The sequence below is a fragment of the Bison bison genome, unplaced genomic scaffold, assembly GCF_000754665.1.
Source record: "Bison bison bison isolate TAMUID 2011002044 unplaced genomic scaffold, Bison_UMD1.0 scf7180017864297, whole genome shotgun sequence".
Lineage (NCBI taxonomy): Eukaryota > Metazoa > Chordata > Mammalia > Artiodactyla > Bovidae > Bison > Bison bison.
This window is the reverse complement of record NW_011494869.1, coordinates 2375958-2389528: the sequence shown is the minus strand read 5'-3', so window position 1 is coordinate 2389528 and position 13571 is coordinate 2375958. Positions and strand designations below refer to the sequence as shown.

The window sequence follows — 13571 nt, the reverse complement described above, 5'->3', positions numbered from 1 at the left end:
AGGGGAATATAGATAAAGAGGGACAGCAGGACCAGATCCACATAATGGTTACGCCTATAATTCCAGGGCAAGCAGAAGATGAGAGTGGGGTCAAGTGAAGTAAAAAAGAAAGGATATACTGTGGGGTGGGATGTCTCACTGTGTCCTGGAGAGGCTTTCAGGGCTTGGGGTGCAGTGGTCAAAGTTTAGTTCTCTGTTAAGAGCTATGGATACTCTCCCCCAGAATAACAAGCAAACACAATTTTCCATACAATTTCAGGGATTTCATGGACCCCTTGATGTTCATCCATGGACCTCCATGGACTACCAGTTCAGTTCAGTTCAGTCACTCAGTTGTGTCCGACTCTTTGCGACCTCATGATGCACAGCACACCAGGCCTCCCTGTCCATCACCAACTTCTGGAGTTCACCCAAACTCATGTGCATTGAGTCGGTGATGCCATCCCACCATCTCATCCTCTGTCATCCCCTTCTTTTCCTGCCCCCAATCCCTCCCAGCATCAGGGTCTTTTCCAGTGAGTCAACTCTTCACATAATTTGGGAATAATCATAGTCACAGTGACTCTAGTTACACCATTTGAAGCTTACTATACTGCAGCCACCATAGTAAGCACTTTACGTGGATCACTCAGTCCTGACTACAGCTCTGGGAGATAGGCACTGTGTTGTGTTCATTCTGCCACAAAAGAAACAAAAGGCAAAGGGGATCGAAGTGACATGTCCACAGTCACACAGTCATTGCATGACTCTTTACTGTTCAGCCCTGTGTCACATGTGGGACCATAATGTATTCAGATTTCTTATGGCTATATAGGGAATAGTTTTGAGGGGAGATTTGAAAGGAGAGTGACCATTTCAGAAAAAATCCCGTCAGTATAGGTGAGGTAGGCTTCATTAAGACAACTGGTTGCTAAAGAGGAGGATGCTTAACATAATTCAGGTAATGCTTAACATATAAATCTCTAGGACAGTGAGTCAAAGGATTGGGGTGGGGTAAAGGAGGGAGGAGCCAGGAATGAATCACCAGGTTTCTTTTTTATGCGGATTATGGTGGGAGACACCAGCTGAGATTTGAATTCAGGAAGAAGCACTGGTTGTGGGATAAAGTGGGTGGTGGCTGGTGTTGAGGGCATTTCATTTTGTACTGCGAAGTTATTTGACTTATCCAGGTCACACAATGAGTGACTCACAGAAATGCTTACAGGTTGGACTACAATGGTTGATGGGTTGAAGGCCAGTACAATTGAACAAGACACATCCTGGTAGAGAATAGTTGAGAGGCAGATCGCTGCCAGTGTGTCCCAAAGGTGTTTCAGAAGGCTGAGGAAGGAGTCTGTGCTGAGTGTGGAGTGATGCAGAGGAGTAACTGAAAAGATGGTGACCTTTCTTCTTTCCCAAACCTCCTTGGAGAGACAGTGAAGTCTTGGGTGAAGTTGGACAGGACGAGGCTTGAATGGGAGAGGGTAACAGAAAACAGGCTTTCAGTGAAACCCATTTGGAAGCAGAATGGACAGCCTCCTCTTCCCTACTCTCCACCCCCACACCACCCAGCTGATCTGGGCAACACTGAGCTTCCTCTGCTGGAGGTGCTGGAGCAGAGGCTGTGTATCCTCTTATAGAGGGAACATGATAGGAATCTGTGGCAGGTGGGGGGTGGATGGGATAGAAGCCATGGATGTGCTTTGGAGCTGGCTTGAGGGTGAGGGTGAGGTGTGGTAAGCTGGGCGCAGAAGGCAAGATCTCAAGGCCAGAGTGTTGAGCCTATGGGTGGGTCCAGTGCTGCTGCTGCCAGCGAGGGGCATGGTACCTTAACTGAAAGAAAGCAATTGCATTGGGAGAACTCAGTCATGCGAATTTGTTTTCTTTCATTTCAACTTAATGTCATCTTTTGTAAGTATGAAATATGGCATGAGGTTTCTCTGCTGTAAGCCAGATATGCCATGCCTTACTTTCCAGGTATTTTTTGTAAATATTTTCCCCTATTACCTCTGTGCTCTCCACAAGCGCCTCTTCAAGCCCTCATACTGCCCTCTGCCCCTCACCTAGGGCATGAGCCATGGAATTGGCCGTAGGGCAGCAGGAACCTGTTGTTTCAGAAGTCGGTGACCTTCGAGGACGTGGCTGTGTACTTTACCCAGACGGAGTGGGATGGCCTGTCCACTGCACAGAGGGCCCTGTACAGGGATGTGATGCTGGAGAATTATGGCAATATGGCTTCCCTGGGTAAGCACTTTCTCTCCCCGGGGCTCAGACTGCTTATTAGGGTTTCCTGGCTTCCTTTCCCTTTACTGGTTGCAAGGGGGCTTCTGGTAATCCTTTACGGAGTAGGAACCTCAGGAGCTGATTCCTAATCCCCTAGACCCAGGGGTTGCTGGGAAGGATGAACCCTAAGCCCTTTTGGGGCCAATATAGGACTCTGCTGGGACTGGCATGCACTCTTGATTCACCCTATAGGCTGTTCTGGATACAGAGAGGAAAAAAAGTAGCTTCCTGTTCTGCGGTATTACCTTCAGGTTCCCCCTACCCATACTGCATCTCTTGAGTCTTTCTAGGAATATCAGTGTACTTGGAATATTATTTAGGCCATGGTCAAAAAATGGTATCTGTCCCTTTAGGCAGAATGTCTTTATTTGCCCTGCATGAAGTGTCTCAGTCTGGCCCTGCCCAGATCCTCCCACATCTTCTCAAGCTTCTAACTCCCACCCCACCCTACACATACACCTTCCTACCCATACACCCCACCCCTTTCCCATAGTTCTTAGACACAGGACCACCCTAGGGCTTGTTCCTTCTCTCCCCATTACTGACACAATCTGAGAAGAGGTTTAAGAAATCAGCTGTGAGAGATTATTCACCTGCCTTTCCTTTTTCCTTTCCCTGAAACAGGATTTCCCCTTCTCAAACCTGCTGTGATCTCGCAACTGGAGGGAGGAGGTGAGCTGGAGGGCCCATCTCCACTGGCCTCTGCAGCAGGCACAGGCCCCCAGGGCCTCTGGACTGGTAAGGGAGGCACATATTGCCCTTATGCTGGAAAGTAGTTTAACCCTTTAGGAAGAAAGTCAACTTCAGCAACATAGAAGCATGCCATGTTTATTGGCCAGATGTACAGAGTAACATTTAAATAAATTTTGATTTCTAGAGATAGGAACATTTGAGACCTTTCTGTTTTTGTAGTTCGCTATTTCTTTGTAATTCCAAGAACAGATCTTTTTTTGAATGCTTCATTCTAATTCTTTTCAATCCTAATTTTGTTATTCTATCTGAAACAAAAGGAATGGATTCAGTACTTCTTTGGGTCCTTGCTATTTCCTGTGCACTATCCACTTAATATGAAGGATACAGAATTAAGTCTTTTAACCTAGGCTTTGGAGTAGACTTTCTCAGATGCAGTCCTAACTGTGCTACTTCATAGTTGTGTGACTTTGAGCAGGTCAGTAATTTGCCTTCTCTAATAGTATTCTCACTCTTGAAAATGGAGTAATAATTATAAAATGAGGTAATAGTCCTGTGGGTTGTGGCTTGGTGATAAAAAGAGAACATGTACCAAGCGCCTAACTTATAGTGTATGTTAAATTTGGTTTCATTATAAATATCAATAACCTCAGATATGCAGATGACACCACCCTTACGGCAGAAAGTGAAGAGGAACTAAAAAGCCTCTTGATGAAAGTGAAAGAGGAGAGTGGCTTAAGTTGCTTAAGCTTAAGTGAGCTTTAAGTTGGCTTAAAGCTCAACATTCAGAAAAGTAAGATCATGGCATCTGGTCCCATCACTTCATGGGAAATAGATGGGGAAACTGTCAGACTATTTTTTGGGGCTCCAAAATCTCTGCAGATGGTGATTGCAGCCATGAAATTAAAAGACGCTTACTCCTTGGAAGGAAAGTTATGACCAACCTAGATAGCATATTCAAAAGTAGAGACATTACTTTGCCAACAAAGGTCTGTCTAGTTAAGGCTATGGTTTTTCCAGTGGTCATGTATGGATGTGAGAGTTGGACTGTGAGAAAGCTGAGGGCTGAAGAATTGATGCTTTTGAACTGTGGTGTTGGAGAAGACTCTTGAGAGTCCCTTGGACTGCAGGGAGATCCAACCAGTCCATCCTAAAGGAGATCAGTCCTGGGTGTTCATTGGAAGGACTGATGCTGAAGCTGAAACTCTAATACTTTGGCCACCTCACGCGAAGGGTTGACTCATTGGAAAAGACCCTGATGCTGGGAGGGATTGGGGACAGGAGGAGAAGGGAACGAAGAGGATGAGATGGCTGGATGGCATCACTGACTCGATGGACATGAGTGTGGGTAAACTCCAGGAGTTGGTGATGGACAGGGAGGCCTGGCGTGCTGCAATTCATGGGGTCACAAAGAGTCAGACACGACTGAGCGACTAAACTGAACTGAATGTATTTTAGCAGAAAGCTGTATATAATAAGCTGTAGGAAGTAAGGTGGGAGGAAGTACTGCTATCAGTTTGGCATTTCTCAAAAGAAGAATGAATGCATCACCTGGGCATTTGCAGATGTGCAGGTTGTCATTCAGTTAGTTTGGGGCAGGGCCAAGATTCTCTTTTGAAGTAATGAGGTTCTCATGGGCTCACACAGAGTAGCTGCCAGGTGATTTCCTATTTCTCATGAGGCCCAGCTTTAATTCCTGTCTTTGGGGTCCACAAGATACTCTTGCATCCTTTTGATAAATCTTTTTTTTTTTTTTTAAAAGATGGTTTTATTGGATTTTTGTTCCTTGTGATTGTACAACCAGATGTTTACTGACAAAGGAAGACATATTTTGGAAATGAAATGGAGAGTTTAAAGTGTTTGACCAAACAGAGGGGGAAGTCAGTGATGTTGTGGAGATTCTCAGTCAGAGAAGTCTAGATTTCATTCTGTAGGCAGCCCACAGTCCTGAAGTCTTTGAACAACCCATCATGATGTCAGCAGAGGATAGAAACATTCATCTCATCAGTGTATGTAGGTTAATTGGGATAAGGAACCAAATGGGTTCTAGGCAGGCAGAAGGGGAAATCATAGGGCACAAGACCTATGTCAGCAGAGTTGATTTCTTTTTTAATTAATTAATTTATCTCTGCACTTGGTCTTTTGTTGCTTCATGTGGGTGTTTGCTACTTGTGGCAAGCAGAGGCTACTTTTTATTGTGGAGCATGGGCTCTGGGCTTGCCGGCTTCAGTAGTTGCAGCATGCAGGCTTAGTTGCCCCATGGCATGTGAAATCTTCCCAGACAAGGGACTGAACCCATGTCCTGCAGGAAGAGAAAGATGACTTGGGATTACTGTTTCGCATTATCGTCTTGGTATTATAATGAAATACTGGGGTATGGGGCTTATTACATGTGATTGAGAAGAGATGAGACATGAAAAAATAGAGGCAACATTTTGGGGCCAATTTTGAGAAATTTGAGAATAAGTATAGAGATCATTAGTTCTACTAGAACTGTGGGGATTATAGAAGAACTAACAAGATGACAGAAAGAATGTTGGAGAGTGACCAATTTTAGGATTGTAGGAGGTATGAGGAAAGACAAGGTGAATGCAGCAGTGTTCTGGTATGGGTGGGAAGAGGTTGGGTCAAAGGGATCAAATGGGCCTGAACAGAGCCATTCACAAGTACAGAAAAAGAAGTTAAAGGAGAAAGTTTGGAAAGCCTAGAAATTCAGTTCTAAGAAAACAAACAAAATTCATTCCCACTTGCTTCCTAGTGCTGTCAATACTTGCCATCCCTTGTTGCCACATGTTGGATTCTGTGCCTTTTCCTTCTTAAGCAGTTTCCATTTTTATTAACAGAAACTGCAAAGTGTAGTAAAATATGATGTGATAGAAGGAATCTTGATCTGGCAGATAGGACCTAGAATTTTGTCTCACTGCTGTTACTCTTAACCTTCTTGTTATTGGCTATTGGTTTAGAGACTGGTGATCTTTTAAAATCATTACTTTACTATTTGTAATATTTGCACATGCTCAAAACAGTACAAAAAGTGCATAAAGTGGAAGCAGTGGGGAAGGTTCCCAAAATTCCTGTGCCAGTTTGCTCAGTTTCTTGTGTATTCCTGCAGTAGACTCCTAGGCATATTCAAATAGACGTATGTCGGCCCTTTTTACTTTCTGTACACAAATGGAAGATATTTTACATACCATATCTCAAGTTGTTTTTCCAGTAAAAAATGTATCTGACATCTTTTCACATCAGCACACATGGGTTTATTTCATTTTTTTAAATAGCTACATATTATTCCAGCTTTAGATTCTTTGGCCCAATCTGATGATTTTAAAGAGCCCTCTCGATTACTTTGATCATGTATTCTGTCACAGTTCTTTTTCTTTTTTTTAACATGGTTCTTACATGATATTTTATGTTTTGTTTTTTATATTAGATATTGATATCCAGACTAACAATAATTTGACAGAAGAAATGTATGAAGAAAAATATAATATATCATACGAACTTCAGAGGAACTCTTTTAAGGAAACAGACTTTTCAGAAACCTATATTCTAGAGAAACAGCAGGATGTCCACTCAGTAGGAAGTGTGAAGAAAGAAAACAGCAATGTCATTGACAAGATGGTCAAAGACAGTACTAGCCCCATGGAGGAGTGTTTTTTTAGTCAGAGTCCAAATTTGAATCAGTGTCATATCATCTCCACTGGAGAGCAGCCCCCTGAGTGTACAGGACTGGAGAAAGCCTTCAGCTTTGACACAAAACTTATTCAACAGGAAATAATTAATTCTGGGGAAAGACCTTTTAAATGTGAAGAATTAATGGAAAACTTTAGCTGTAATTCTCAACTTAATCAGGGTCAAGATAGCTACACTGGGGAGAAGCCCCATGAGTATAAGGATTGTGGCAAAGCCTTTAGCATCAATGCAAAATTAATTTGGCATCAAAGACTTCACAGTGGGGAGAAGCCCTTCAAATGTGTAGAGTGTGGTAAAAGCTTCAGTTACAGTTCCCATTATATTACACATCAGACAATCCACAGTGGGGAGAAGCCGTATCAGTGTAAGGTGTGTGGAAAAGCCTTCAGTGTTAATGGGAGTCTAAGTAGGCATCAGAGAATCCATACAGGAGAGAGGCCCTATCAGTGCAAGGAGTGTGGGAGCAGCTTTAGCTGCAGTTCTGCATATATCATACATCAGAGAATCCACACTGGAGAGAAACCTTATGAGTGTAATGACTGTGGGAAAGCTTTCAATGTTAATGCAAAATTAATTCAACATCAGCGGATCCACACTGGAGAGAAACCTTATGAATGTACTGAGTGTGGGAGAGGCTTCAGGTGCAGTTCCCAGCTTAGGCAGCATCAGAACATCCACACTGGAGAGAGGCCCTTTCAGTGTAAGGAGTGTGGAAAGGCCTTTAGTAGTAATGCAAAACTCATTCAGCATCAAAGAATTCACACAGGGGAGAAACCCTATGAGTGTACTGAATGTGGAAAAGCCTTTGGCGTCAAAGGGAAATTAATCCAGCACCAGAGAATCCACACGGGTGAGAAACCCTATGAGTGTAAAGAATGTGGCAAAACCTTCAGATGTAACTCCCAGCTTCGGCAGCATCTGAGAATCCACACCGGGGAGAAGCCCTATGAGTGTAATGAGTGTGGAAAGGCCTTCAACGTTAATGCAAAATTAATGCAGCATCAGAGGATTCACACTGGGGAGAAACCATTTGAATGTAATGAGTGTGGGAAATGCTTTACTTCTAAAAGAAACCTACTCGATCATCACCGAATCCACACTGGAGAAAAGCCCTACCAATGTAAGGAATGTGGGAAAGCCTTTAGCATCAATGCAAAACTAACTAGGCATCAGAGAATACACACTGGGGAAAAACCTTTCAAATGTATGGAATGTGAGAAAGCATTCAGCTGTAGTTCTGACTATATTGTGCATCAGAGAATCCATACTGGAGAGAAACCCTTTCAGTGTAAGGAGTGTGGAAAAGCCTTCCATGTTAATGCTCATTTAATTCGGCATCAAAGAAGCCACACTGGGGAGAAACCCTTCAGATGTGTGGAGTGTGGCAAAGGCTTCAGCTATAGTTCTGACTGTATTATACATCAGACAGTTCATACTTGGAAGAAACCCTTTGTGTGTAATGTGTGTGGGAAAGCCTTCAGGTTTAGCTTCCAACTTAGTCAGCATCAGAGCATCCACAGTGAAGAAAAGTCCTAATGAAAGGGATGTATAAAATTGTCGGCATTAATGCTGAACTGGATCAAGTGTCCTCAGATTCACCATGGTGGAAAACTCTGAAAGGGAAATTAATATGGCCGAGTCTTCATAAGGAAACAAATCTTTTTCATTTTACTCAATTTTAAATCAAGAATGATGACCAGTTTTCAAATAACATCCAAAAATAAATAGTTTGGTTTATACCAACAACCAATAGAAAATACAATGAAGGAAAATATTCCATTGCCAACAGCATCAAGAAGAGTCAATTTTCCGGATATAAACTTATTATGTACGACTTATGTGGAGAACTTACAGATCTCCACTGAGGGCCACAGAAAGGAAGTTAAATAAATGGAAGACAGCAATACCTTCTTCTTAGAAAAACTCTTTAACTACTTACCTAAATTAATTGCCCTTTAATTTTTGACAACAAGCATGCATCAGTTTGTAAAGAGGTATAACAATAAAGCTTTCGTTAAAGGAAAAATATGAGTAAATCTTTTTATTTTCATGGAATGGAGAAAACCTTTCTAAGCATCAGATGAAAGCTAGACACCAACCATGAGGGAAAATACTGATAAATTGGCTTTTCAAAATGGAATCTTTATGCTTCCATTTTGAATAATTCCAAATAAAAGATAAAGCACCAAAAGTGGGAATACATTTGTAAAATTTGTGTTATTAACATGTATGTAATATACAAAGAGATCTTACAGTTAAGAGAAATTCTAAAACCCAGCAAACAACAATAGCAGGCAGCTTTTAAAAAAGATATAAAAGTGACTAATAAAGGAAGATGTTCAGTCTCAGGAGTACTCTAAGGAGTAAATATTAAAAGCATACAGTCACACATAGTAAGCCCTCAAACCTCTGTCCCACATCAAGATGAACACAGACTCTCAGACACACCATATGCCCCACAGCTCCACTTACCCCATAGCTGCTCCTGCACTTTGTAGCTCAGAAGACCAGTGTTTTCTGGGAGTACTGTCTTGTGTATCTCAGAGGAACCACTCCTGCCAGAAAGCTAATGACATGGTGTAGCACCTCAGCAGAATGTCCAGGACCACTGTGTAAGTGACCCCTCCCCACCCGACTCCAGCTTCTGGAAGCTGCACATGGGTGGAGGCAGACCCTGGAGGCCCCCGGACACGGGAGAGCATAGTCCTTCACCCAATCATCTGCCTCCTCCTCTGGGCAGATCTAGACCATACAGACCCAGAAGTGCCCCAGGCCATAGGATCCAAGTTCTTCATTTATTTACAGAAACACTGAAAACCAGAGACAGATGCCACTGCCCCTGGTCACTCAGCAAATCAGTGGCTAGCTAATGTGTCCCATTACCCAGGCCAGAGAAGAGGGTAGAAGGCCGTGGCTCACCCCATTCCACCTAGGTCATGAATATTCTCTAGCTAGTCTCTGGATGTGACAGGGGAGATGGGGACAGGAAGTCCTGCAGTCCTGGCTCCAGGTAGAGTCTTAGCACTGTCTCTGCTGTGGCAGGACCAAGGCAGGGACTCTAGGAAGGCTGAAAATCACTGAGGACAGAACCTATCTTCCAGATCTGCCCCCAAATCCTGTGTGAACTTGGCCTCTGGGTCTCAAGGTTATTGATCTGCAGGTTTGGGGCTGGACCTAGGGCGTAAGGCCCATCTCACCCAGACGGCTCCTGAGAGTTTTCTCCCTCTCTGTAGCTTTGTTACTATCCATGGCAAGTCCCCTGCTTAGATCCCAAGGATACGGGGGTGAAGAAAGCAGATAACCGCAGTCTCATGAAGTCATGTGGCCTCTATGGCCCAGAAGTCCTGATACCCTGTCGCCTCGATGTTCACTACTCCAGTGAAGAAGCTGCCTGGGTCCAGTCGAGGCCTTCCAGAGACTAAGAAGAGCCATGGCACTGGAGACCTCGCAAAAGCACTTCTTTTCTCAATAGGATCCATGAGCCTGGAAGGGTCAGGATTAAATCAAGTGTCTCTCTCAGTCCAGGTAAGCATGGTCCATCCCTGCAGCACAGGGCACCCTTCTGCCCAGGCCTGTCACACTGGAAGGGACCACAGAGAATACCTGATCCTGCTCTGTCCAGATCAGGAGGGAAAACTGAGGCTCAGAAGAAAACATGGCTGCTTCAGGGCATCCAGCAGGTCTGGGAAGCCTGGTGAGCAGAGGCCCAATCAGGGAGGGAGGGTGTGTGCAATGGGTGGAGGCAGGGCTTCTGTGACATCTGGTCGGGGTGGGGTGGGTTGGGGCGGGGGGGAGACAAGAGACAGCACAGCTCCCCCTGGGTGGCAGCCCTCTCCTTGTGGTGGGGCTGGGGGTTCTGAGAAGAGGCTCCTAAGATGTTCCGCTTCCGCCTCTGACATCCCTGTTATTCCCAGACCATAGTGCCGCTCTGATGTTCTTTCTCCTGGCAAGGAACTGAGGACACCCCTTCCCTTACACAGTCCACTCAGTTCAATTGAACATTTGCGGACCCATCCACAGGCCAAGGTTACCGAAGTGCCTGGGGAATCTGAAGAGGAGCGAACTTCGGTCTTCGCCGCCGCGAGCTCCCTGAAGCCCCTTCCGCCTTCTCTCGGGCCCTATTCGCACCACAGACCACGTGGTCTCAGCAAATTCCCACACCTCACAGGGTTCCTGGGGCTTCCGCCTGAGGTCTGAGCCCGCTCTGCAGGGGCCCGGCGTTCTCCGCCTGCTCCTAGGCTTCCCAGGCCGACTCTGAGTCCCGCTCCGGCTCTGGTTTCCACCCTTCCCTCCCCACTCACCAGCCCCTACCCTGCGCAGGTCGGTGCTCAAGTGTTTCCAGTGCCCCCGAGGGCAGGCCCCCTCCTCGCCCCTCCTGGCCACTGAAATCCCACCCACACTCAGCCGAAGCCCAGCCTCCAGGAAGCCCTCCCAGCGGCGCGGCCACACTCACCTCTCTCGCCCCTCTCCTCGGCTTGCCAAGGTAAGGGGTCGTCCTGCCCAGGGTTTGACGCATCTGCCGGGCGTGCTGGGCGGGGCTCCGGGGCCCACCAGCTGCAGGTGGGGGCCTGAGGCTCTGGGTCCCATCCGTCCTGGGCCATAGACGTGCGGCGCTGGCAGCCGGTGGCCGCCTCCAGTGGTTGCCTCCCTTCCTGTCGCCCTTGGGCGTGCGCCTCGTCGCCCTGGGACTCTGTTTTGGTCTCGAAGTGAGAGAGAGCGGAGAGGACGGGCCTGCGGGTCCAGGGCTCGGAGGCCGGCGCTGTGGGCACGAGGAGCCAGCCATTAAGACGCACAGACCGCCAGCTTGGCCCCTGCTGCCCCCGGCGGCCGGTCTGCTCACTGCAGGGCGGGAAGAAACAACTAGGAGCGCGAGGTTGCCGGGGTCACCTTGGCGCGGGCCGGCTCTCCCTGCTCTGGTCCGGAGGAGTCTCCCGGGCGGGGTCCGGGGGCAGCCGGTCTGAGCCCTTGACGGTAAGTCTCCTGTTGATCTGCGGAGCGGGGGTGGGGGAGGACACGATCTTAGAGACCAGGGCGCAGGGGTGGGAGTCGGGGTGGGGGAATGCTGGGGTGCGTGAAGCCGCGGAATTGGACTGTGTGCGGCAAGGATCCCGAGTTCTGCAGGTCAGTCAGAAGGACGCATAGAAGGCGTTGCAAACTTTTCTTAAAGAAGCACAACCTGTTTCCACCCCCACCCTCACTCCTACCCTCCATGAAATCTGACTCGAGGCTTATATTGTGAACACAATATAGAGCTTCTGTAGGACTGCGTGCTGTGCTTAGTCGCTCAGTCGTGTCTGACTCTTTGCGATCCCATGGACTGTAGCCCGCCAGACTGCTCCATCCTTGGGGATACTGGAGTGGGTTGCCATGCTGTCCTCCAACCCTGGGATTGAACCCAGGTCTCCCATGTTGCAGGTGGGTTCTTTACTATCTGAGCCAGCAGGTGAATGCAGGTAAATAGAACTGCTGTAGGACTTCAAGGCGGAGGCAGTTCCAGGCCCCTGGGAGTAAGGGGAAAGGGCTTTGCTTAAACATCCCTTGGGAGGTAAGAGGTCGTTCCATCAGGAAAAGTGAAATGCAGAATTCAGAACACAAGCGTTCAGTAGCCAGGCTGTGGGGGTGAGACGGGTAGGAAGAACCTACAAGATGGGGGAGGTGGGATCCACCACCATGCTCTCCTGGGAAGGGCTTAAAGTAAGGAGTGGTGAGTTGGAGGCTCCTGACGACAGGAAGGAAGGAAGAGAGAGGAAGCAAAGGGACCCAGGGAACTGTGAGGAGAGTCCTTTACCTGGAGAACTTTTCCCCTCCCCCTTCACACACCTCAGCCAAAGGCCACCTCCCCTTTGCTGGCCTCCCTGATCTCCTTGATTGGTTAGCACTGTGTCCCCTGTTCTGTGTCCTCACCTCACCTCTGTCTAATTGATATCATTTTCTGCCTTCTCTACTTGGAGCTGCTGGTTTACTGACTCACCTTGCAAACCGCAAGCTTATTGTGGGTAACTCTTTGGGTGAGGTCGGAACTTCAGTTCAGTTCAGTCACTTAGTCATGTGTGACTCTTTGCGACCCCATGGACTGCAGCACACCAGGCTTCCCTGTCCATCACCAACTCCGGGAACTTACTTAAACTCATGTCCATTGAGTCAGTGATGCCATCCAACCATCTCATCCTCTGTCGTCCCCTTCTCCTCCTGCCTTCAATCTTTCCCAGCATTAGGTCTTTTCCAGTGAATCAGTTCTTCACATCATGTGGCCAAAGTATTGGAGTTTCAGCTTCAGCATCAGTCCTTCCAGTGATATTCAGGACTGATTTCCTTTAGAATGACTGGTCGGATCTCCTTGCAGTCCAAGGGACTCTCAAGAGTCTTCTCCAACACCACAGTTCCAACACCACCTCCAACATTCACAAGCTGGGTGGAACTTGCCTGTGAATAATTTCTGTTGAGTGGAAGATGTCAGTGAATTAGTAAGGGAAAAAGTGTTTCGTGCCTATGTTTATATGGTTTATACATTTTCATCCACAACAGGGGCCCTAGTCAGTTCTCCGGAGGCTGTCCTGCAGAAAGAGAAATTCCAGGGTGGGGGAGTGGCACCCTGAGTACAACCATCAAGTGCTTTGGGATGTGAGTACAAATATCTTCAGTTCAGTTCAGTCGCTCAGTCATGTCTGACTCTTTGCAACCCCATGAATTGCAGCACGCCGGGCCTCCCTGTCCATCACCAACTCCCAGAGTTTACCCAAACTCATGTCCATCAAGTCAGTGATGCCATCCAGCCATCTCATCCTCTGTCGTCCCCTTCTCCTCCTGTCCCCAATCCCTCCCAGCATCAGGATCTTTTCCAATGAGTCAACTCTTCACATGAAGTGGCCAAAGTATTGGAGTTTCAGCTTCAGCATCAGTCCTTCCAATGAACACCCAGGACTGAT

General features: G+C 46.9%; 1 protein-coding gene across 5 annotated transcripts in view; it reads left to right on the top strand.

Moving 5' to 3' along the window:
- Positions 1 to 8671, top strand: part of ZNF23 (zinc finger protein 23) — a 14567-nt gene extending 5896 nt beyond the window's left edge. For 3 of the 5 annotated variants that reach the window (XM_010850903.1, XM_010850907.1, XM_010850904.1), the window contains exons 4-6: positions 2097 to 2223; positions 2887 to 3000; positions 6383 to 8671. In XM_010850903.1, the coding sequence (XP_010849205.1) occupies positions 2097 to 2223; positions 2887 to 3000; positions 6383 to 8181 (2040 nt within the window). In that variant the 3' untranslated portion in view covers positions 8182 to 8671. Of the gene's footprint in view, positions 1 to 2046; positions 2224 to 2886; positions 3001 to 6382 lie in introns of all 5 variants that reach the window. The other 2 variants (XM_010850906.1, XM_010850905.1) reach the window with 1 other exon arrangement.
- The last annotated feature ends 4900 nt before the right edge of the window (positions 8672 to 13571 follow it).